The 23,488-nt window shown below is 39.0% G+C and overlaps 1 protein-coding gene and 1 long non-coding RNA gene across 4 annotated transcripts in view; one reads left to right on the plus strand and one right to left on the minus strand.

Annotated features, from left to right (window-relative positions):
* Positions 1-23,488, plus strand: part of Sema5a (semaphorin 5A) — a 441,538-nt gene that overhangs the window by 337,235 nt on the left and 80,815 nt on the right. For all 3 annotated transcript variants that reach the window (XM_031359853.1, XM_031359854.1, XM_031359855.1), the window contains 2 exons: positions 13,207-13,414; positions 22,830-22,947. In XM_031359853.1, coding sequence (XP_031215713.1) covers positions 13,207-13,414; positions 22,830-22,947 — 326 coding nt within the window. The remainder of the gene's footprint in view (positions 1-13,206; positions 13,415-22,829; positions 22,948-23,488) is intronic.
* LOC116083130 lies at positions 2,603-6,021 on the minus strand. Its single transcript, XR_004115599.1, has 3 exons — positions 5,811-6,021; positions 4,782-4,914; positions 2,603-3,048 (listed from the first exon to the last, which is right to left on the minus strand). It is a non-coding gene; the product is annotated as an uncharacterized LOC116083130 (long non-coding RNA).

Consider the following 23,488-nt stretch of genomic DNA (forward strand, 5'->3'; position numbering starts at 1 on the left):
GTGTTGTGGGACTGGCTGCGGAGCTTGCGCCCAAGGTCTGCTCTGGACCCCAGCCCAGACAGACTGGCCACAACTTCCTTTTCAAATCGCTAACCATATCAGCTCCTTGCTTTTCAGATTTGTTTAAGGAATAACACAACATAAGAGGTACATAGAAATCAGTGGACAATGTATCTACCTGATTTCTTCAAACAAGTGGCAGAATTTTATCTATGTGGTTCTTTGCTATGATTCATGATTACCAACATCAAAAGTGTAAGCAGTTGGAAGCTGAACTTACAGGAAAGTTGTTTAAGGCAGAAGTAGAAACCACAGTAGATTCCTTCATTTAGGAAAACCCTTCTTGGTGCCTGGTTGTGTGGTGAGTAGACGAAGTACCAGGGCTGAGAATGAGGCTTATCACTAAATGTCCAGAGAACCTGACACCATATAAAAATACAGATGTTTGTGTTCTGTAGTTTGATTTCACAAACTACCCGCACTGTTGCGAAAATTACTTTGCATGGGTGTACAGACTGCAGGTGAGGAGCATCTTGGAGTACCGATGAGAGGTACCAGCTCCTAGACATGCTTTCTGGAGGATAGGGAAGGGAAAGCCTTCTTGGGATAAAATGCAGAATAAAACAATAGATGCAGTTGGGTAAAGGGTCTGAGTGTTTGGGAAGTCAAGCTAAGGCAATCAATCCCCTGAATTGTGGGTGGGAAGGGACGGAGATGAAGCTGCTAGAAGGTGGGATGGCCCCTCATTGAGTCTTCTATCCTAGCACCAACATTCTTGATATCTGGTGTTGTTCTGCATCCCTTAAGGTCTTGTGCATTGTAGGACACAGTGTGAGGTTCCAATTCTTTGAACCTGTGTGAGAAGTTCTAAGCCAACAATAGAGACCTAAGGTTATCTTTAAGATACGTAGGAATGTATACAACCATTCTTGAAGAGAAATCACAGACTCAGCTTGGTCCATCACGCATTATTTTATAATAGGCATAAGGAAACAACTCAAAAGAATGAGAAAATAATTTTCCTTTTCCATTGAGGAATGATAATTAATGTTTTGTAGGCGCAAACACGCTTAGCACAGATTTTCTTAACTATCTTAATCAACAACTAATAGGAGCTGACACAGTGTAATTCCCAACATTGGGAGCAAGGGGATAATTTAGACTGCAGTATTGCCTGGTCCATGTCAGACAAGGGCTGCCAACTGGGTGGTTGTTTTGTAATTTGGATACAATAAATCCAAAGAAAGTAATTTCCTTTTAGAAACCTGAATTGCTTCCTTAACAGAATGGCTGGAGCTAGATTTAAGCTATGAGGTTAGCTGAGAGCTTCAGAAAGGATACCCATGGGACTCTATTAATTGCACTCTTGTTTTTAATGTAATATGCTTTTTATTCACAGGAAACTCCAGTGGTAAATTTCCTGTAAGCACCAGCTTAGATTCATCCTACTAAAAAGGCTGGTGGAAGTTTTGTTTTGCAAGGCAATCAAATTTGCTATAAAAGAAATAGCATTGCCCTCTGCTTGTGTGTATTGAGTACTAATGGAGTTAGGGAGCTGGTTGTGTTTGTTGTTCAACTATAGGCCAAGCAGCTATGAGAAAGGAGTGATGGCTGATTCTCAGTCATCATCATATTATTAATCGCCCCAACACTGTGAACTAGGTACCAGGATGAGAGACAGAGCTTACACAACTTGTAAATGTTAGCACTAGTTACCTGGTTGGTGAATGTCCCAGCTACTGAACTGTGTATACTTTGTCAGTACCTACTGTGTGCCAGGGACTGTTTTGCTAGCCATGAAGATTCTAATGAACAAGATAGCCTGTGTGCTGTGACATCTAGATGTGTAGGCCATAGTTGAATATAACTCTTTGAAATTAAAGACTGCTACATGAAATAAATGACCAAAATTTCTCAGCTGGTGTTCACATTCTTTTTTGGGAAAAAAATAACTTAAATCTAATAAGAATGTTCATTAACATCTATTTTTAGACTGGCCAGCAAAACCCATTTTTTTTTTGCCCTGAATTCTCCTTTGCTGTATAGATGTAATGCTGACTCCAAGTACCAAGAACAATTTAATCCATTAGTTCAAATTTCAAGTGAAGAGAAAGAACTTTGGTAATGTATTAGTTGTCTGCCACATTGGGATAGCAGCTAGCTAAATTGATGAACTTTATATAATGATCTGTTGCTATAGCAACAGGCTGCCCAGTAAGTGGGAGAAGGTATTTCATCATTACTGCACTGGTAATGCTTGGCTGGTAGCAGATGCAAATACAAAGGCTTTCTATATCTTTGCTGTAACTGGGTCGATGAGACAAACACAAAAAAATGTCTCTGAATTACAGCGGCACAGAAGCAACCATAGCCTAGTGTGCAGTGAGAAATAAAAACACTTGGCTTCCTGCTGAGTGGTCCTGGAATCCACAGTAAATCTCTGACCATCACAGAGGGTCATTGTCCAAGGTGCGGCATGCCTTTCAAGGGTTTTTCTTCTGTTCTGTATTCGATGATTGGAATCTTGAATAGAAAACATCCCCTTGGAAATATGACAGACTCTCAACAGAGCACAAATGATAAACTAGCACCCTGTGATAATCCCTCCATCTTTATCTATTGTCCTACTGTTGCTGGCCAGATGGTTGTCCTTTCCTTACAAAGTAAGAGTGTATCCATGTCTTAAATGAGTTACATGTCCATCTCCTAAACTGTTTACTGCATTTCAGACAAACCATGTTTATCCTATGAAAACATATTCCACTACCATTTTTAAAATATATTAGATTTTTCTGAGTCATCTTCAATTGGTCGGGGATCATAAGTGTGTTAGAATGAAGCCATTTTCACATGAAGTCAAGTGGCTTTCCTGTAAGCTTTGTGCTTCCATCTCATCGTGTTTACACTGCAGTGAGCTGAAAATTACCTGATCATAGGCAAGTGTCAAGGCAAGTATAGTTTTCACACAGTGACAGCAGATGTTGAGTATTGGCTGTGTTTCTTTTCCCTCCATTTCCTCTCTCCATCCTTCATGCCTTTGCTCTCTTCCTGCAAAATAGGATTTGATGTTATTTGTGAAATGCTTACAAAACTAAAATTCTAGAAACTCTGTCCCAAGAAGTTCACACTAGGGCTGGGGAATGAGCTCAGCCAGGTAACAGTGCTCACTGCACAGGATAGTGTTCAAATCCCCAGAAACCATATAAAAAGCTGGTGGTGCTATATACACCTGTTCTCAACACCAGTCTGGTGACCAGAAACAGGAGGAGTGCTAGAGATTGCTGGCTGCCAGCCTACCTCTAGATTCAGGATGAAGCCTGGTCCCTGACTCAAGAAAATAAGGCACAGTGCTAAAGCACATTACCTATGATCATCCTCAGCATGTGTATATGTCCACATAGTTGCAGACCTACACACACACACACACACACACACACACACACACACACACACACTCATGCATGCATAAACACCCACCAGTCTCCCCTCTCTCTCTCTCTCCCTCTCTTTCTCCCTCTCCTCTTTCTCTTTCTCTCTCTCTGTCTTTCTCTCTCTGTCTCTGACTCTCTCCCTTCCTCCTCCCCTCCCCGCATGAATGAAATGTTATAAACAGAGGTGTTTTCCTCAGGTACTTCATGGTTCACTTATGAATACTCATTTAGTACTGATTTTTCCCTCAAAGGCCAGAAGAGACATTAACACAAAGGTTTGAAAACTAACATCTTCTATGTTAGTTTTTATATTTTAATACAAACACACTATGTGTCAGAATTATATTTATATGAATATAAACATTTAAATATGTGATAATATGAAAATAATTTTAAAATAATAAGCTGCTTCTAAGTATGATCCCTGTGATTATACAAGGTTAAAACAATTTAATCTACCATTTTATTGATTATTGCACTGGTGTTACCCTGTGCATGGTGTGTGTCTACTATTATGTTGTCTTCCTATTTCCTAATGTACTAAAATTTGAATTATAGTATTTTAGGGGAAAATGTAATTTGAAATTTCCCTGGTCTGGGAAACCAGCTCTACATTTTGTGTTTCTTGACTTTTGATGTGGATGCAGTTATGAATCTGCTGAGAGCACCAGAATAAGTACTAGAAAATCAGAAATTGACAACACCTGTTGGGGCTGGAGGTCTAAGGTGAAATGCCTCCAGGCTTCTTTCTTCCCTCTGTCTCTATCGTTGCTTTATGAATAGATTCATCTCTGTGAGTCTTTTCATGATCCTCTATGCTTGTGCCTATATATGTCCTGGCCTCTTGTTTCTGGAAAGACACTTGTTTCTGGAAAGTCACATCAGCTGAGGACCTACACTGACCACATTTTATATATCCGTTGTCTTTTAGAACACAGTGTATCCAAACACAGTTGCATCCTAGGGCACTGAGAATGGAGACTTCAGAACCGTGGATGGGTACAGCTGGGTTCATAGCAGTTCCTTTCTTATTGGATGCCATGCTTGCTCACCAGGCAGAGATCGTTCAATTGATTGTATTGAAACTGACTACTGCTCTCTAAGTGAAAAAAGAATCTTGTTGAAACTATTAAATCCACTTCAGCCACCACAACGTTAAAAATTAGAAAAGACCTGCTATTTCCCCCCAAAGGCAAAGATACAATTAAACCCCAGTCACTAATAATTAAATTTTGCACATAAAACCTTATGTAGCAGAAGATTTGGTTACATAAAGGCCATATTTTATTGTAAACATTTTAGTGTGTATTCAAATCTTTAAGCCTTTTATTAAAAAAAAAACAGAAATACTTTGTTTTTGTTGGTGGTGTTGGTAGTTGATTGGTTCCTTTTTTGAGGTGGTTTTGTTGTTCTGCCTGCTTCACTTTTTCATGGGTCAGTCAGACGTTTCCTGGAGTAGGCATCACCTGAGCACTGGCTCTTCCTGTAGTGAATTCCAGAAGACAAATACATATCTATCAATCAGAACTTCAACCCTGTCTTGGATAGACTCTACTTGCCAATGGTTCTGCCCTCTCGGCTGACATTAACTGACCCATCAGCCACACTGCTGCTGATGGACAATTGAGGAGATTCTCTGTCATTCTCCCAGTACTTTCAGAACAACATTGTTTCAAATAAATCCAGGCCAAAAACTTGGCCCATGTAAAAGGATTCCAAATACTGGTTTGGTATTCTGTCCTTTGAACTTACAGAGCCTGGATGAACCTTGAACTCTTTAACTGCAAAAGTGTTTATATAGGCTCTGTCATGTCACTTGAAAATTTTATTTAGACACTGTTTTCTATTTAGAGATGACTAAAGATGAAACTCAGCATTTATAGTCTCCAAGAAAAAAAATTACCTCATTCCCTACATTAGAGGGAAACTTTACCAACATTTTGCATAATTTTTTTCTTGTACATTATGATATAAATCTGTACTCCCCCTTTAGCATAATGTAGGAGTAACACATCATATGTCCTAGTTAGGGCTACTATTGCTGTGAAGAAACACCATGACCAAAAGCAACTGGGAGAGGGATGTGTCCGGCTTAGTTAAGTCATAGTTCATCATCAAAAATTGTTAGGACAGGAACTCAAACAGGGCAGGAACCTGAAGGCAGAAGCTGATGCTGAAGCCATGGAAGGGTTCTGCTTGCTGTCTTGTTCATCATGGCTTACTTAATTTGATTTCTTATAGAACCCAGGACTACTAGTCTAAGGATGGAGCCACCAACAGTGGGCTGAGGCCACTAATCAAGAAAATGCTCTAAAACTGGATCTGATGGAGGCATTTTCTCAATTGAGGCTCCCTTCTTTCAGATACTCTAGTTTGTACCAAGTTGTCATAACACTGTCCAGGATGTGTTTTGTTTTCTTCTTGATTTCCATCTGTATAGTCTTGTGTCAGCCTTTACAGTTCATTAGGACCTGGACTATAAATTGCTGTTGTATTCACGCTGTGGCCATCTGTCCTGTCAATGTCTTTTCAAAGCTCTGGTAGAGAGCCACATTCCAAGGAAGAGTGATGAGAGCTTCACTTCTAGGAGAGTGGGAAACTCTGGGCAATGAAGAGCAGATAGAAGAGTCTCTTAGGTCATAATCTGCCAGGTTCTAAAATGACCTCACAAATGATTGCATCCACTCTCACGGAACACCAGATACCTGCCTATGATCACTTCACTCACAGGGGTTGTAGTCCAGGTTCTGGGCTCATGGCTATATTCCCCAACTATGTAGCCCATACCTTAAGCTTGATGATGCTCCAATACTTTACTTGGAGAACAGAGCAATTGGTACCATTTAGTGTTTTACTTGCCATACTGTAACAAATGACTAACAAGAAATAGGTTAGGGGAGGAATTATTCCAAAGATACAGTTCATCACGGTAAGGAAAATATGGAGGAAGGAGTCATGGATTGGGAAGTAGAGAGCAGGAAATGGCTCACTTTCCTCCTGTTCCCTTTTTATTCAGTCTGAGATTACAACTCCTGGGATGGTGCTACCCACATTCAAAGTGGGATGTCGTCATTTCCAGGTAGATATCCCTAAAAATATCCTCACAGATATACCCGGAGATATGTCTCCTTGGTGACTCTAAATCCAGTAAAGTTAACAGTGAAGATCAGCTATCACATTCACAGGTGATCAAGCATTTGTAGAGAAAGAACCTATTAATAAAATGAAATAATACAGTAAGGTTTAATATGTGATACAGAAAAATGAAGCTCTCATATTAGGGAGCATAAAGTTGTCCTTTATTTATGGGTGGGGTGCTTGGTACCTGGATTTCTATTGAAAGAATCAAGATATCATCACGTATATCCCTAAGTTGTCTGTTAGCTTAAACCATAGCATCACAAGTACCTACAATTAATTAATATATTATGGATTTCAAACATTTAATAAAATAATTAAAATATCCTAGAAATTTTATGACCATATACAAAATATGACATAAATAATATATTGCATTGAATATAAAACAAAATTAATGTTTGAGCCATTTTAAACCTATAGTTTGTGGAAAATATTTTTAATTACTTCAATGGATCATAGCTATCTCCACTCGATGGTGATGGTCTAGATAACCTATGCATTCCCACCTCTTCACACAAAGGCTAGGTGGAGTTCACAGCTTGATAGCCAAACTGCTCCTAGAATAGAATTTCATTTAAACCCAATTTATCTTCTACTGAAAAATCTCCATCTTGTTTTCAGTTAATCTTTACACAGCTTGCTCAGTAACTTATTTGTCCCAAGATGTGAACCTATTTCCATATTGTGAAGGTTAGGGAAAACAAGGATTGTAAGCTCTGGGACCATTTCTCACATCTAAAATTCTTTGTGGGGATTTTGAAATATTTCTATCCCCGTAGTCAAGTTGAAATTACACTTACTCTATATTTGTGACATGTGCAAACTTTACATTTTATGCCATTTCGTTTTCTCTTTGCTTTTCCCTTTGTTCATTTTCTAATGGCAATGATTGTTAAGAAATTTATGCTTTGATGTTACAGCAGTTCCCTTTAGCAAGACATTTTTTCATGTATGGTCTGCTCTTCCATGTCTCCAATTTTGATCACTAGCAAAAGCCAATGGAAAAGATTGTTCCTATGCTATACTGATCTCTGCCAAGAATTCCACTGTTGTCACTAGCAGGCATATCAAGGAAGGTATCCAGTTTCTGGAGGAGTGGTCTGGAGACACTGCATGGGATAGTCTTTACTTCTCCAGGCTGTCACCCTCTTCCCTTACTCTTAGAAATGTTCATCTCATATGTAATCATTTATATGTGTCTTTACCTACCTACCTACCTTGTTTTTTAGACACAAAAATGGAAATGCCACCATACCTGACTGAGTGTGCCTGCAGCACTGTTGAATGTTCCTCTATTGAAATAATGTGACCTTTTATGTTCTCTAACTTTATCTTGTATGCTTTATCAAATATGACAACAGCTACTTCTTTTTTTTCTCCAACATTATTGGTATATTCCCTTTCAGCATTTCCTGTTGAGCCTGTATGTATCTTTGCCAGTGAAGTATGTTTCTTATAGAGTAGTTTTTCCTAAACTAATTCCACTTGTGACCTCATTTCACTCGATAAATTTTCAAGTGACTTGAGGTATAGATACATAAGAAACAGATATACAAATTAAACATTCACTGGAAATAAAGCATAAAGAAATGTGTTATAAAACAAAGTATAAGCATATATATATATACACATATCTTGATCATTTCTTAAATCTTGGTTGATATTTGATATTTCAAGATAAAGAAAACTTTTAACATTTTCCAGATTTAATTACAAATAGTTTGCTTTCATAATCATCAATGCCAAGACTAGCCATTTCAAAAGTGGTTGTAAATTCTGTTGAAATCTAAAGCCAAAATTTATTTTAAAGTTTTAATAAAATATACCATGAAACTAAAATAGCAGTTTTTAAGACCAAACATTATAATACAATTCAGTGGTAAAGTAATTTGATAATTTAATGTTGAGGAATAATTGTAGGAAGCTATTAATACCCTATTTCATAAATAGACTGCCAGGTTTCTATAATGCAGAATGCTTTGTATGTTCAGTGAAAACACTACAATTCATAACATACAGTAGTCTCAAATCCTAGCAAAGGTGCTTCGTGCAGCATCTGTTTTTTTGTTTTGTTTTGTTTGTTTTTTTTATGGCATGGAGGCATGGATGATTTAAAGTACTCATGATGTGTAGTGAGAATCAAAGATGCAATCAAATTCTACAATTTGACATGACAAGTACTGCCAGGGATGCCACTAATTCACTACATGGTTGGAGATGCCTTAGAAACTGAAGTAGAAAATCAAAAGAGAATATTTACTAAGAAATCATTGGAGTGAAATGGAGAGCTGGGGAAAGGATCCTCTCCCAAAGCTTACATGTGTGATTTTGATGTGTGCACATGTCTATGCAAGGAAACATCTTACTATTCCTTCGTGGGTATTTTGTCAGTGCCTACATTCAGTTATACTGTGACACATAGAGCAGATCATAAACTGTAGGCAACAAACAATTGGCTGGTGTTCTTATCCAATCAGCTAGACTGTGTGTATTAACTAAATACTTAAGACCATTTATATTCTGAGTTAATACTGAAAGACTGTTGACTGATTCTTCACATTAAATTGGTTGCTTCTCTGAATGATTCAAATGTATATTGTTTCTCTTCCTCTCCATCCATATAAGTAGTTTTTAATTTGCTGATTTGGTCATGATTAATTTTTTTATTATTTCTACAAAATGTATTTTTCCTATGCCCCAAAATTAAGACTTTCTTCCTCCTCTGATTTTTGTTTGTTTGTTTGTTTCTTCTGCAGTATCAGGTTGACCATGAATTATTCCAGTTTGTGCTTTTCTTGAAATATCTTTGCTCTCCATCAATTTCAAATGAGAACATTTTTGGAGATAATTACCCTCATTGGTAGTTCTCTCCTTATTTTCAGGATCTGGACTTTATTCTTCAATACTGTGCTTGTGCTTATGGTTTCTACTAAGAGGTCAGATGTTATCTGGATGAGTTAGTCTTCACACATTTGTGGACTTTTTCTTGTAGAATTTAATGGGCTTCCTTTATAGTCTTTCAATTTTAACTTTAATGTATCATGTAGACCTAACCATGTTTATTTTGTGTTTAAAGTTTTACTTATATACAATAGATCAAATATTAAGATGGTTCCACTTATTTTCATGTGCTTGAAATATTTCTTCTTTAATTTCAGCAACTAGATATTCAGTTTCTTCACTGAAGATTTTTACACTTATTTTCTTGATCATATCTCAGTGATATGATCAGTGATCAACCATAAGATTGTAGTTGTGTTTGTCTGTTCATTGGTTTAAGTAGGTGGTTAAAACCAGCTACTATATCATGAACAGAGCAGAGACAGCAGCCTCAATAATGTACACTATGTTAGATCCTAACAACCAGAAATAACTCAGAGGAAGCAGTGCTTTCTAGGCACAGCAGGGCACTGCGCTTAGGAAGTCATAGTAGTTGAGACAGTACACCGAAGACCTGTGTCAGCTTAAGTCAAATGAAATCACATCATGGAAGTTGTGCAGGGCAGAGATGGGTGCAAAAATGGCACCACTGCCTGAGGGGCTATTAGCATTTGTTACCTGTAGTGAGAAGGAGAATGGATTTCCTTTTATAAGATGACCTCTTTTAGGCCAACCATACCCCATAACCCACTGCCAAGAGTAGTTGGGCAACAAAAATTTTATTCAATGTTTAAAGATAATAGAACAGAACTTCTATTTGTATAGGTAAGCACATGAGTGTAAAGAGGTTGGATCTGGGAGGAGTTGGGGAAGAGGAGCTGAATACAATAAAACACTGTATGAAATTCTCAATGAATTAATAAAAATATCATTTAAAGAGAAATTAAGGTTAGTCATAGAAATAATTTAGTAATTAAGTGAAATAAGGGACAAGATTAATGGAGAAAAACCACACTTAAGATTGGGAAGTAAAGGACTTCGTGACTGGGGAGGAATGTCACGAAGTAGGTAAGAAAAGAGCACGGGGATAAGGATTGGCTACATGGCACAGAGTAATGTGAGAGCAAAATATGTAAACATAAGAAGGATGAGAACAAAGCACACTGGGTTTTCAAAAATAAAATAAAGTCATTATAATTCTTTATAGGAAAATGAAAAAGGGGGATGCGTAAGAGGCAAAAATACAAATAAAATTAAGGTGAATATAGGGAACTGGTATGGCTTCTTACCTTATATCCTGATCTTCAAGATCACCATAAGAGAGGGAGACATGACAGAGGGAATGTGAGCACAGAATAAGGGTGAAGCTAAGGCAAGGGAGGGAAAGGCAGCAAGGATTCAGACTTAAGTTTTAATTGTGTGGCTCAGGATCACTCTATAATAATCCTAACATGGATGGAATGAGAATTCATAAGGGAGTTATCATGTTACCAGATGTCCATAGATAAAGAGAGACAGCAGAGCCCTGGGTCATAGAATCTTCATTTACAATCTTTCACCCAAAGCTAAGAACCAATTGGCTGGTGCACTGGGAACAGGGTGTGAAAAAAAGCATATGTTGAATGTTTTACATCACTGATATCTTATTGGAATCAAATTATTAAAGCTCTATTAAAATTTGATACTTTCTGCAATTTTGTAAGAATTTTAAGCACCAATTAAGTTGACTCCTCCAGGGTTATTATTAATTTTGGCAGGTTTCTCAGAGTGTTAACTGTCGAATATGTTCTAGTTTAGACCTATGTTTTTTGAATACCATGTTATGTGCCACCTTCACAAAGTAGTCATGGTCACTCTCTTGTTGGACTCTCATCTGTCCTGCCCCTCACTGCCTCAGAAATTGATTAGGAGGTCCAGCTTTATCACAGTGACTTTTTTTTCTTCTTTTACTATTTGAGCCATGTCACTTACCAAGGTTAGCCATACTGGCTTCTCCCAACCTTTGACTTGAACTGACATTCCCCCTGTTACTGTAATATCCTACAAAAGAGTAGAATGTTCTGTTGCTCCCTGGGAAGCTGACAGCTCCATCTGCCAGTGTTTTATTTAGAAGTTTCAGAATCTTGTGGCTGAGATATCAGAACTGAAGTCACCTCTAGTCCCTGAAGCTCCCGTTGTACCCTGTGCAGGCCTCCGAGCTGTGATTACAGATGCTTTCTATTGCCTTGTGCAGGGTGAAGTGAAATCACCAAAGCCGATATTTTTCCACAAGCCTATGATCTCTGGTCACCAAATCAGTAGGAAGTTTTGTTATAGAATAAAGGCTTTATCAAAATGGTCTTTCATGCTTATGTTTTATGAGCCATGAATTTTCTGAATGGCCATTGTTGCCTGGTTTCTAGTACACATAGACGTGCTCCTTTCTGTCTTCCATGTTTGCTGGATATTTTTCAACACTAATATTTAACCAGCTATCTTGAAGTAAACTTAAGCAGTTGTTACACTGTATATATGATATGAAGACAGTTTTTGAGAAAATGGAGATATTTCAGGTTTACAGTTTAAGTAAAGTCAAACTAATATTGTGCCCATGTGTTTTCTCTATAAATGTAGATAGTCCTATTATCTAAGACTTCCATAAAGGTACAAAGTGTAAAGTATTATCTCATTAGTCTTTTCCATTTATTTGGTTGAAGCTCCTTCAAGCCAAAGCTTCCAAGGTTTCTTTCTGCTCTTAAGATAACTTCTAAAGCTGCTTGTGAGTTTATCAAATAAGAATCACCATGATATAAAGCTTGATATCATGATGGGCTTATTCTATTGGTGCTTTCAAGATGGCTTCAGATAGCACTGATAGTTACTGGTGGTGTTTCAAGATATCTGGATTTTGTAGACAAACAGCAGTGCCCTTCAGACTCCTGTGCATCTTCCTTACAGAAGTGTTACTTATCCCCCTTAAACCTTGATGAGTCATGGTTCCATTGAAGGTTGAATGACATTTTTTACAAGAGTCGCATATCAGATATTTATATGGTGATTTATAGTTGTAGCAAAATTACAGTTATGAAGTAGCAGCAAAAAGTATTTTATGTTTGGGAGGTAGGGTCACCAGTCACCATCGCATGAGGTGTATTAAATTGTCAAAGCATTAGAAAGGTTGAGAACCACTGATCTAAAAGGAGCTTGCTCTGCATCCCTCACAGTCTATCTGCAGAGTTACATGGTGCAGAGGTCCTTACCGTGCGCAATCCTAAATGCATGACCCTGTGTCCAGGAAGACTTGAATCAGTTCACACATGAGTGAAGTTCAAAATCACAGAAGAAAAATGACCTTGTATTTACGTTCCAAGTCACTTTGCTTCTTCTGCGAATAGGTAGCAATCAACACATTGACATCAGTGACCCAAGATTGTGCCTTTTGGATTTTTCTCTCCTGCTTTTCTGCAGCTATTTTAATCTTCAGTAAGGTTTAGCATGCCTCTTGTTCCCAGGCTTGCAACTGAAGAGATAAGTGGTGGATCAGCAGTGCTCACCACTGGCTGCACTGGAGTATCACTGCAGAGCATTAAAGAACATCAATGCCTTAATTCTCCATGCAGTGTGGCCTACCGAAGAGGCCTCTGCATTTTTGGAAGATGCTCAAATGACTTCATGGGCTGAAGAATTCTGGCTGTGTGCTTTGTACATATTCTGCTCAGCTGAGGGCAGCTGTGCTACCTGTGTGCTCTATTTTCTTCCTGTCTTGTCTTCACAGATTATGGCACCATCAAGAAAGTCCGAGCACCCCTGAGTCCGAGCTCAGGCAGCTGTTTGCTGGAAGAGATTGAGCTTTTCCCAGAGAGGAGGAGTGAGCCCATCAGGAGCCTGCAGATCCTCCACAGCCAGAGTGTCCTATTTGTGGGGCTGCAGGAGCATGTGGTCAAGATCCCCCTGAAGAGGTGCCACTTTCATCAAACACACAGGTAAGGAATCCAAAGGGTGAGGGCACCTGTGTCAGCCTTTCAAGTCTTCAGCAGTCAACAGGCTGTAGAACCATACATTTATGTGCTTGTATTCCAGGATACAGGGTCTTCACTGAATTTTTTGTGTGTGATGCTACTAACTCTGGATATCTCTGGAGGAACCATGTGGCTAAGAATCATGAGCAATAATAGGTGTGAAAGTGAATTATTCAGTGTATGATAACTCTCAGTGGTAATGTTGGGATTTAGTGCCCTAGGATAAGTTAATATTTTATTTGAATATAGACACACACACACACACACACACACAGAGAGAGAGAGAGAGAGAGAGAGAGAGAGAGAGAGAGAGAGAGAGAGAGAGAGAGAGAATATAAGATAAAGTAGGTTCATGCTCTTTTTAGAGGCCCCTGTGAAGAAACATAAATGCTGGCCCAAAGCTCCATCTATCTGGATCATTCACAGCATATGTCCTTTCCCTAACACCCTTGTCTGTAGTTTATTCCTAAAGTCCCATTGTCATGTAATCGGTTAGTTATGGGAAGGAAATCCTGGAGGTACAGGGAAAGCCAAGTGCCCATAAATGCTTTCCCATTCCGAGGTCTTTCCTCTTACATTTTTTGATTGTGAGCCAGCCTTTAATGGCTGAGCCATCTCTCCAGCCCTATCCTCTAATTTTCTAGGGAACATCCAATGTTACCCACAATGTATTTTTAAGTTCAGTTTGGAAGCACTTAGGCCCAGGTGCTTAGGAAATGCAAGAGAACTGTGGACACTAGTTGACTAGCTCTGTAATGTTTATAGTGTTGGAAACTTGGAAACTGGAAGTGTATTCTGGCCTCTGACACAAATTCTGCTCTAGAGAGCTTGGTAGCTTTGCTTAGAGCTATTCCCCTAAGCAAGACATACCTGAGGGTTTATGCAGAAGTGACATTTTTACTATACTACTTGCAAGACCCTGCCATGCTCAGGCCATTCTGTTTCTATACAGGGAGCCGGAGGCAGGAAATTCATAGTACACACCTGTCACTGATCATTTTGACCAGCTCTTAACGTACTTCAACCTCACTGTCTCAGCTCACATGTGACTTGCTATAGAATCAAATGGGATGATGTATACATTGTGAAATCAAAAGGTCTCTGCATGTTCTCAATGTAGATGGAAGGTTTTTTTTTTCTTTTCTTTCTTTTTTCGTTTTTCTTTTTTTATGTATAACCATTACAATGTTTCCTGCAGGATGGTTCTATCAAATGAAATCTTTATAACATTTCCTTGGTATCAGAAAAAGTTGAAGAACAGTATCAGGATAGTCTTATGAGTTGTATTGTGAATATTGTTAGTACATAGTAACATTTATTGGTGAGCCTCTTTTACATGTCTCTGATTTCTAACTTTAACCAATGGCTCTTTGAAACTTACTCTGTGCATGTTTCTGCAAGTCCAGTCTGAAGTAGATGTCACTCCTTTCTGAGTGCTGATCATTCACTGAATAACAGGGATGGTTAGGGTAGAGCCAAGAGGCATATCCTAGCCAACCATGGCTGGAAGGAAAACCGTTTCCCATGTCTTACTCTGTTAGGTCCAAGTTCTCCTGGGGACTTGCTGGGGTCAGGACAGGGTCACAGGCAGGAAAACATGGCTCTGTGCCATGTGCGGCATTGCTTGCATTCATTGACCACAAGTGCAGTTGCAAAGCATGACACAATTCATTGCTTTCACTGCACTTTCATTCAGCGATTGTAGGTCACCTCAGCTCCTTCAGCTCAGGAAACTAAATCACGGGTAGGATTACCAACAGAGGTATGGTGCCTGCTGTCTGTCACACCATCATCCATCAACCCCATCTGGAATCCACAGGGGCTGGAGCCACCAGGTGCAGATGCCATAAGTGAACAGTTCTTGCTTCCTCGGAGGAGAATAAAGCCACATGTACATCCTCAGTCTCCATAGTAGAGGAAAAGCTCGTGTGGCTGAATCTCCCCTCTGTTTATTTTTCACCTGCTCAGAGTGAAATGACAAGCGAGCACAGCTCCACTGTGAGCCCATACACTGGGCTTCTGTGTGCCACAGTTGGTACGCTTGTGTTTGGCTCTTAGTATTCCCACTGAGAAGGAAATTCTAAAAACTATGAACCAAGCACCTCTCTGTGTGTCTTCCGATGTGCTTCTCTAGGGTCCTCTTCATATGGAAGGACGAGAAAGCCTCCCCAGTTAAAACTCACAAGAAGACTATTTTGTAAACACTGAATGCTTGGATTTTTAAAATGATTTATAGAAAATATAGTCGTTTGTTGTTTATAGAAACAATTTTAATTCTCCATAAATATGCTTAATGAAGTACATCAATTAGGAATGGGCTAATAACAGAGCTATGTAATAATTTTTTTTTTTTACCCAATGCCGTTTTTTAGTAAACTATCAATAATTTGGTTGTAGTTTTAGTAAATCAACCTCATAAATGGAACTCTGCAGTATTTAAAAAGAGAAAGTGAGCTTAGGCACATAATGTGCCTCAGTTGTAAATATGACACTTTTGAAGGAGAAAATTGTCTCATGAGAATCTTTATATTTTCCCTTTTGTTGATTAACTAATTTTCAAAGATAATTTATGTAATTTCAAAGTAGTTTTTACATTTCTGCCACATTTTCCTTGATCATTGAGGCAAGTCTGAAACTCTCATTGTTCACATGAAGGTTGGAAGTCCACATGTCAGTTTAGTCTCCCACTCAAGGTCACATACCATCTTCAGTGACTCACTAAGACCAGGGCCAGCCTGCTTACTCCCACATTCGTGCTATATTGATGGTTCACTCTGTGCAGAGAAGTCACCACAGATAGGGGCTAATTTCATGAGCTACTGAGTTCACTTTCTGCTACATTTTTTTTCAAGATAGACTTGTCTAGGGCAGAGGTTCGCAACCTATGAGTTGTGATGCTCCAAGAGACCACTGAAAAACAAAGATTTGCATTATGAATCATAACAGTAGAAAAATTACAGTTATGAAGTAGCAAGAATCATTTTATGGTTGTGGATCACCACAACATGAGGAACATTATTAAAGGTCTCAACACTTAGGGAGATTAAGAACCACTGCTCTAGGACCAAGAACACGAGATTTGCTAGCCATGCTGTCTCCCTATCCGCTTCCTCATCTTTGCCCTTGCCCTGTGGCAGTTGACACCAGCATAGCACAGGCTCCCAAAGCATCCCAAACTGAGTGTCTGTGCCAATTTTCTCAGGGCAACCCTACATCCTTGGGGGAGGATGCTTCCTGTCCATGCTTTGTCTTCACTGTAGCTCACAAAACAGTTTGCTGGCATGAGCGCTTCTCTACAAGTTATTTTAGAAGAAAAATGCCTTAAAGTTATAGTTTAGTCACATTTTGTCACAAAAGTGACTAAGTACATTTATTTTAATGTGAGCAGGGTTGAATGCTGCTATTCAATAAATCTCACAGAAAATCATGCAAATGATCAAGCCAAACCCAGGTTTTTGGAGTTGCAGTCATCTCTGTGAATATCATTTCCATGTAATGACTGAGCACACATATTTATCTATCTTATGACATGAGCTGATATTTACAAGGCTTTGAGGTACCTTGGATCTAACATCTCAGCTGTAGGTCAATGTTTGACAATACCTCATGAGTGCCACCTCCTGGGCCCTTTGCCAGTGTTAATCTGTAACCTTGGAAGAGAGAGAAGTTCTAGATGGCAGAGCACAGGATGGAGCTGACACAAAAGACACTAACGAATCCCTACCTGGTTTATCCACTGATGCGAAATCATAACCTGGTACTTAAGAGTGTTGATAGACTTGGACATTGGACTTGGAGAGTCCCCATTTCACTGAGTTAGGAGGCAGAGGTGAGTGACCACACGACTCAGGCTTTCATAGCCATATGTCGAAGTCAGGCTTTTCTCCATTCCCGCCTATGGAAGTCTTGCAAGTCCAAAGATAGTTACAGCTCTTCAATTCTCAGCAAGTGAAAGTGTGGGAGATTAGTGGGAGTGCCTTTGACACACATTTTTCAAGTCATTTTAAGAAGTATATGTACACTGACTAGATCCACAGCTCAGCAAATGTTCCTTGGAAAAGAAAGAAGAATATCCCCAAGTATAAAATCTCTGTAGCAAAGAATGAGCTTTTCCTTGATGTGTGGCCATCGGGACAAGTCAAGGATATGGACTGAGCAAAGCTTGACAATAAATATATAAACTATACTAGCTGCTTTTAGATTCAGAGAGTTTGACTTAGACAACCAATCAAGATGAGAAAAAATTATCTCTTAGACACAGTACTCCAAAGAAAGACATCAAAGAGTAGAGTCTGTGACCAATGCCACAGGACAGCGAAGGCACCCGCTCATGTAGAGGCCTTCCCTTAGATGCTGAGCCATTGAGAATTTACAACAGTCTCTTAAGCGATGGGGTCCAACTTTATGAGATCAGCCCTAGAATTCTCAGAGGAGGCAGGTGGCAAGGGAATGACTTTAGAGCAACTCCTGGAAACCCACTGTTCCAGAAATATTTTGTAGCATTCTGCTGAAGCTTATGTGGTACATCTGTTGCCACTGAGCCATATCGTATGGCTTGGCTTCATGGACTTAGGAACAGTTGTCATGGTGCTGGAGTGAAAAACTTCCCTGTTTGTTCTATTTAGGTAAAACTCAGCAGGGTACATGTGGTCTATAGACTTTCATCCACTAATTCCTGAGTTGAAGCAATATGTCTTTTGACTGGATGTACTTCAATCACATATGCTAATACAGAAACGAACTATTAAATTTAGTAAATAAATGATTAAATTGCAAAGATTTACTACAAAATCTAATATTTTCTGACTTTTGTAGAATTTCAAGACCTTGGAAACTCTTGTGTATTCTCTCTTTACTTTTTTTTTTTTTGACACTCATTCCCCACACAAGATTAGCCCACCAGGTCATTGAGCTTGCAATCTATACATGAGAGATCCACCTGAATCTAAGAGAGCATGTGTAAGCAGCATTGACTATAGCCTTAGAGCAGACACTAAGAATAGCACAGCTTCTATCCTGCTGCATCATCTTTAGTCCCAAGGCCTGGCTTGGCCTCTGTTTTCAGGTTCCTTTGGCCTCCAGCACTATGTATACCTCAAAAGAGGCTCAGTATATATTTGATAAATTGCCAAGTAGGCCCTGTTCTGAATTTCCTGCTGTCTTCTCATAACCTAGTGAAGGGTGGCTAGCATTCTGTGGAGAATTAGAAAGGTAAGGTAAGCTAAATAGCAAAAAGAGTGGAAGTCTGTGATCCTGTTTTGTGACGTAATTGGGCTTAGAAGAAAAAACAGTCCAGAAACAAATATGGCCATAGGTGAATCAGGAAATAAACACCTCTAGAATTGTGTTTTATAAAACTGGAAGGAAAGATGGAACCATTAAGAAAAAAATCTTGGACATCACTGGGCAGAGCTGGTGTCTGACCACTCTTAATTCAATCACTGTAATGGTGTCATTAAGATAAAGGAATTAATACCTCATTAAGAAAATTAGTATGGAAATTAAGTACTGTAGGACATCCATTGCTTGAAAGGGCAAAGTTTTCAGAGGTAGACGTAAAAGGTTGACACCATTATTAATTAAATGTCCTAAAGGCACCATCTGCCCAATTGCAAAGTATACCATGTGCTGAGAAAATAACATGGCCCTCCATGGTCTCAGTGAGACACCTTCAGTCCACTAGTTGCTATCATGCAAGCATCCAGGAGGAGCTTTTGATGAACATTCAGTTTACAAAGTAAATATTCCCCTTCCACAATTAATTCATTGATTTCCAAAACTCAATGTCCTGAAGCTTTAACCACACTGGCATTCATTCGCTTAGCCTGGAAAGTATATGGATTTCCTTCATCAGTTCATTCACAATGTATTTATAGCGCTTAATACATTCTAAACACGAAGCCAGTTCCTGAGTGTATGATGACAAATGATGCATCCCTGACCCTGCCTGTGTGGGGCTCAGAGACTAATGAGAAATTCTGCCATAAATAAAACTATCTGAATATCTAATGTAGAATTGAGTCAAAGGTTCCTGGGGTTGTATTACATTTTATCCCAAAATGGATTTATCATTATACCTGATTCTATACCATGTTAGGAACCAATCCCCTCACCTAATGTCCAATTATTTCTTAAGCCTTATCTGAATCATTACTGGTATTCTACTGCTCAGCTTCTAGAACTAAGCACCAGGTCATGACAACACATTCAATAAATTTTTCACTCAATGTGTGACTCTGGAGCTATTAAATGGTGAGTGGCAACTTCTGTTTACATGCAATGATTGTAACTGTTTAAATATAGAGAAATCACATATACCCACATGCTACTTACAACACTACAGAGCTCTCTGTAAGAGGACTCCCAGGAAGATTCAGGCTGGAACAAAATGTTCTTTAGCATTATTGTAATACCCCTTGAACCCTACTAGGGTGAAGAGGAAACTCTCAAACTGTGATGGAAAGCAGAACATAAACCTCTGTGACCTCCACTAGAGCTAGTAATTGTACATTACATTACTGCTCATTGTGCAATTATCAGGAAAAGGCACAGGCTTCATTATTCAGGGTATGAAGCATGCCCAGTTTGAGAGGTGTCTCACCAAAGATAGTATTATACATGCAGAATCACTAATATTGATCATTTTAGTGAATCTCATAAAGTAAGCCTACATTTCATGATAGATCTACTTCCGGCGATAACATATATTGCAACCTTGGCTACACAGTAAAATCAAAGAGAATGTATGCACAACATCCTGTAGATCATTGTAGTCTACCTGTCTTCTACAATGCCAAGCCCTCCTCCCTATACCTCTGTATCACAAGTGTTTTTCTCCATTATCTCTTATTTGTGAACTATTTCAGTGTAATCATGTTACCACTATAGTGATAGAAGTGGCATACAGGTGTCTGAGCATAACCAAGTGTGCTAAAAATAATCCATAGGTAAAATTGACTCCTATAGGTTCTGAGTTTCTCTTAGTAGGACTGTAGCTAACTAACAGTTTGGGAGTCTCTTTCCTGTTGCATACTTAAAAACAGCATGTTCCTGGCCTAAATGGAAATCTAAGTAATTGGTGTGTTCTAACCAGTTAGCTAGATAGTTTTATTTGTCATTGGAGAAGCACAGCTGAAAGGTCTTACTAATAATACACACCCCTATCTGATACCTACACCACAAGGCCCCTACTTTTGAGCTTCAGGTGCACAGCTGTGCACACAGTTCCATGGAACCTGGGCCTCAGCATCATCCTTGGCTTTAGACCTGCCCCCAAACTCTCAAAGCAGCAGTGCCTAAGCTCCCCGTAATTTACTAAACTCTCGACTTTAGAATATAACCATTCCCATGTGCTGATAAAACATCCTATATATAAAAACATTATGAACTTGGGACTCATTTGGACCCTGGATAGAGACAATGAGCAAGAATTCGAATGCTCTGTGTATGTGATCATAAGATCAGTAACAGAGATGGAAGTTACACAATAGGTTAGCAATAGGAATAACAATTTAGTACAACATAGTTCCTTTTCTTTCTTGATGAAAGGTTACTATCAGTTAATGTAGGTCTTTCTGAGATGGCATCCTTATATTCTATGCATATCACACTGAAAGTTGGGCAAAGCCCCCCTGTGCTCCACATACATGTCAAAAATCAAGCACACTACATGGTAGTGTTGGTCATGGGAGTGCTTTCTTACTGTTCCAGGGCCTGGAATACCAAGGTAGTAGGATATCCAACTCAAGATCAGCCTTGTCTAAAAGCAGACAATGTACCACATGGAATACAATACGGTAGGGCAGTTTGAACCAAACGGAAGGTAAACTGGCAGGTCCACAGATTGCTTTCACACGGCTGCACCCATTTTACCAGATCCTGCTCCACACAGCAATTTCTTCACGAGACATTTATCTGTCTGAATAAATAAGAGACTCAAGTGTGTGAAAGAAACACGCTTTCTCTTCAGTAGTCTGCTTTCCCTTTGAAGTGTGAAATATTTACGGGGCAGCCTGGGTCTTTTCTGGGCCTCAGTGGTTCTTGATTCAGTCCTCAGACTTTGGAGACTAGCCCCTGTTGCTTCAGACTCTAGTGTCCCAACCACCTGAGCTCCTTTCAGCAGAGTGTGGCTCATTTGTCTTTTCTGCTGTGGAGCAAGGAAGAATGAAGCTGTGTGGGAAGCATTGTATTTGAGTGTGTTCAACAGTAAGATGCTATTTTCCTAACTGAGAATCGTTTGTAAATCCTACCAATGTAGTTTTTTCTTGACCTGGTAACAATTCTAAAGTTGATAATTATATTGTAGCATATTAAATATTAGTATTTGATTTTACCATAGTATATATTTAAATCTAAGTGACAAAATTACTGTCAGGAGAGAAGATTAAATAATACTAATAATTAGTTTTACCCAAGTGTTTCACAATGTTGATGTGACTTTTTCTAATCAAATACCTTAAATTCATTGATTTTTTTCACCTTTATTCTTATTGAGTTTTAGAAGAAATAAAAACCAAGAAGAAAAAAAATGCCACTATTACCATGGCTCCATTCATTGGAAACTCTTCTTTTCCATGTGGCCTCTTTAAGAGACCCAACTTCCAAAAATAATAAGTCTTAATGATTGGTTTGGTGTAGACCAAGAGGAAATTATAAGTATGTGGACTTTCTATTGCATGGGCATTTGTGTTTGGATAGCAGCTGTAATATTTAAGGAGTAATGGAATTAAAACAACCAGAACCTTCAGCATTGTAGAAAGATGAAACTGTTATTTCAGGCAGAGTTTCAGAGTTCTAAACCTTTACTCTAAGCCAGAAGGCTTGCTTGAGGTCCAGGTGGCTTTGCAGGCAAGGAAGACCCTGAGTAAAAGAAGGAGTTCATCAAATGTCTCCCCTTTGGAAAGCTGGATTTAACCAGTGGTCATGTTACTTTAATAATAATAATAATAATAATAATAATAATAATAATAATAATAATAAAGAAACTTTAGCCCTTTGAATGGTTCTCTAAGAGTAGCTGTGCTATATTTCCCATATTTGTGAAAATGGGGTTACAGGCAGAGCAAATCCCAAGGTGAGGTGCATGCTCAATGTATCATTCTGTCAGTGAGCAATGACTGTGGCCCTTCTCAGGAGATACAAACATAAATGTGTTACTTTGAGCTAGTTCACTATTGGGTCCCTCCCAGCTCCGATGTATCACAGCCAGGAAATGTCAAGGCAGGAAGCAGAAGATTTCCAGTCCTTCACTGAGCCCCTACCTCACCTAGGTCTGTTTCATAGGTCACCCTTGAATGATCTCCATTCCAGGAATATGTTGTGGATATTTTCTTACAGTGAAGGAACTGCACAGTCAATGTATTTTCATGTGTGCTTTCAGTGCCTGCATTGGCGCTCAGGACCCTTACTGTGGCTGGGATGTGGTGATGAAGAAGTGCACCAGCTTGGAGGAGAGTCTGAGCATGACCCAGTGGGATCAGAGCATCCCCACCTGTCCGGTATGTGCATGTCCTCTCCAGCTTCCAAAAGAATTGTCCATGGGAGGCATACCCATGCACCTTACCTTTCAAAGTAGTTGCAAACCCAAAACAAATTTGTGTTTCAACACTTGATCTATTCCTGGCTTGTAGGAGGGCCACACAGAATGCTCTCACCTGTTATACATTGATTTGAAATGTTTAAGATTCAACAGCCCTGTTGAGCATAAGATCATGGTTTTTTACAGATTTTACCTTTTTTTTTTTTTTTTTTTTTTTTTTTTTTTTTTTTTTATATAGTTTGGTGTGAACTCTTGTCCCTGTTACACTAATAAAATGTGGACTTCCACACTCATTCATTTCCTTTAGGGAGCTATAATTCCAGAATCTGACATAAGTGAAGATTTGAAGAATAAATTGAAGGATATTACTGTGGCACCATGTGGATCAGATTCATAGACCTTGGTCAGGGTCACAGGAAGGCCTGGCAAAAGCAGCCCTGTGTGCATTCCTATGTGGGACCCTGAGGAATAAAGAGAAACGGGCCTGTATTTACAGCCAG

Source organism: Mastomys coucha, unplaced genomic scaffold (assembly GCF_008632895.1).
Source record: "Mastomys coucha isolate ucsf_1 unplaced genomic scaffold, UCSF_Mcou_1 pScaffold8, whole genome shotgun sequence".
In the NCBI taxonomy this organism is placed as follows: Eukaryota; Metazoa; Chordata; class Mammalia; order Rodentia; family Muridae; genus Mastomys; species Mastomys coucha.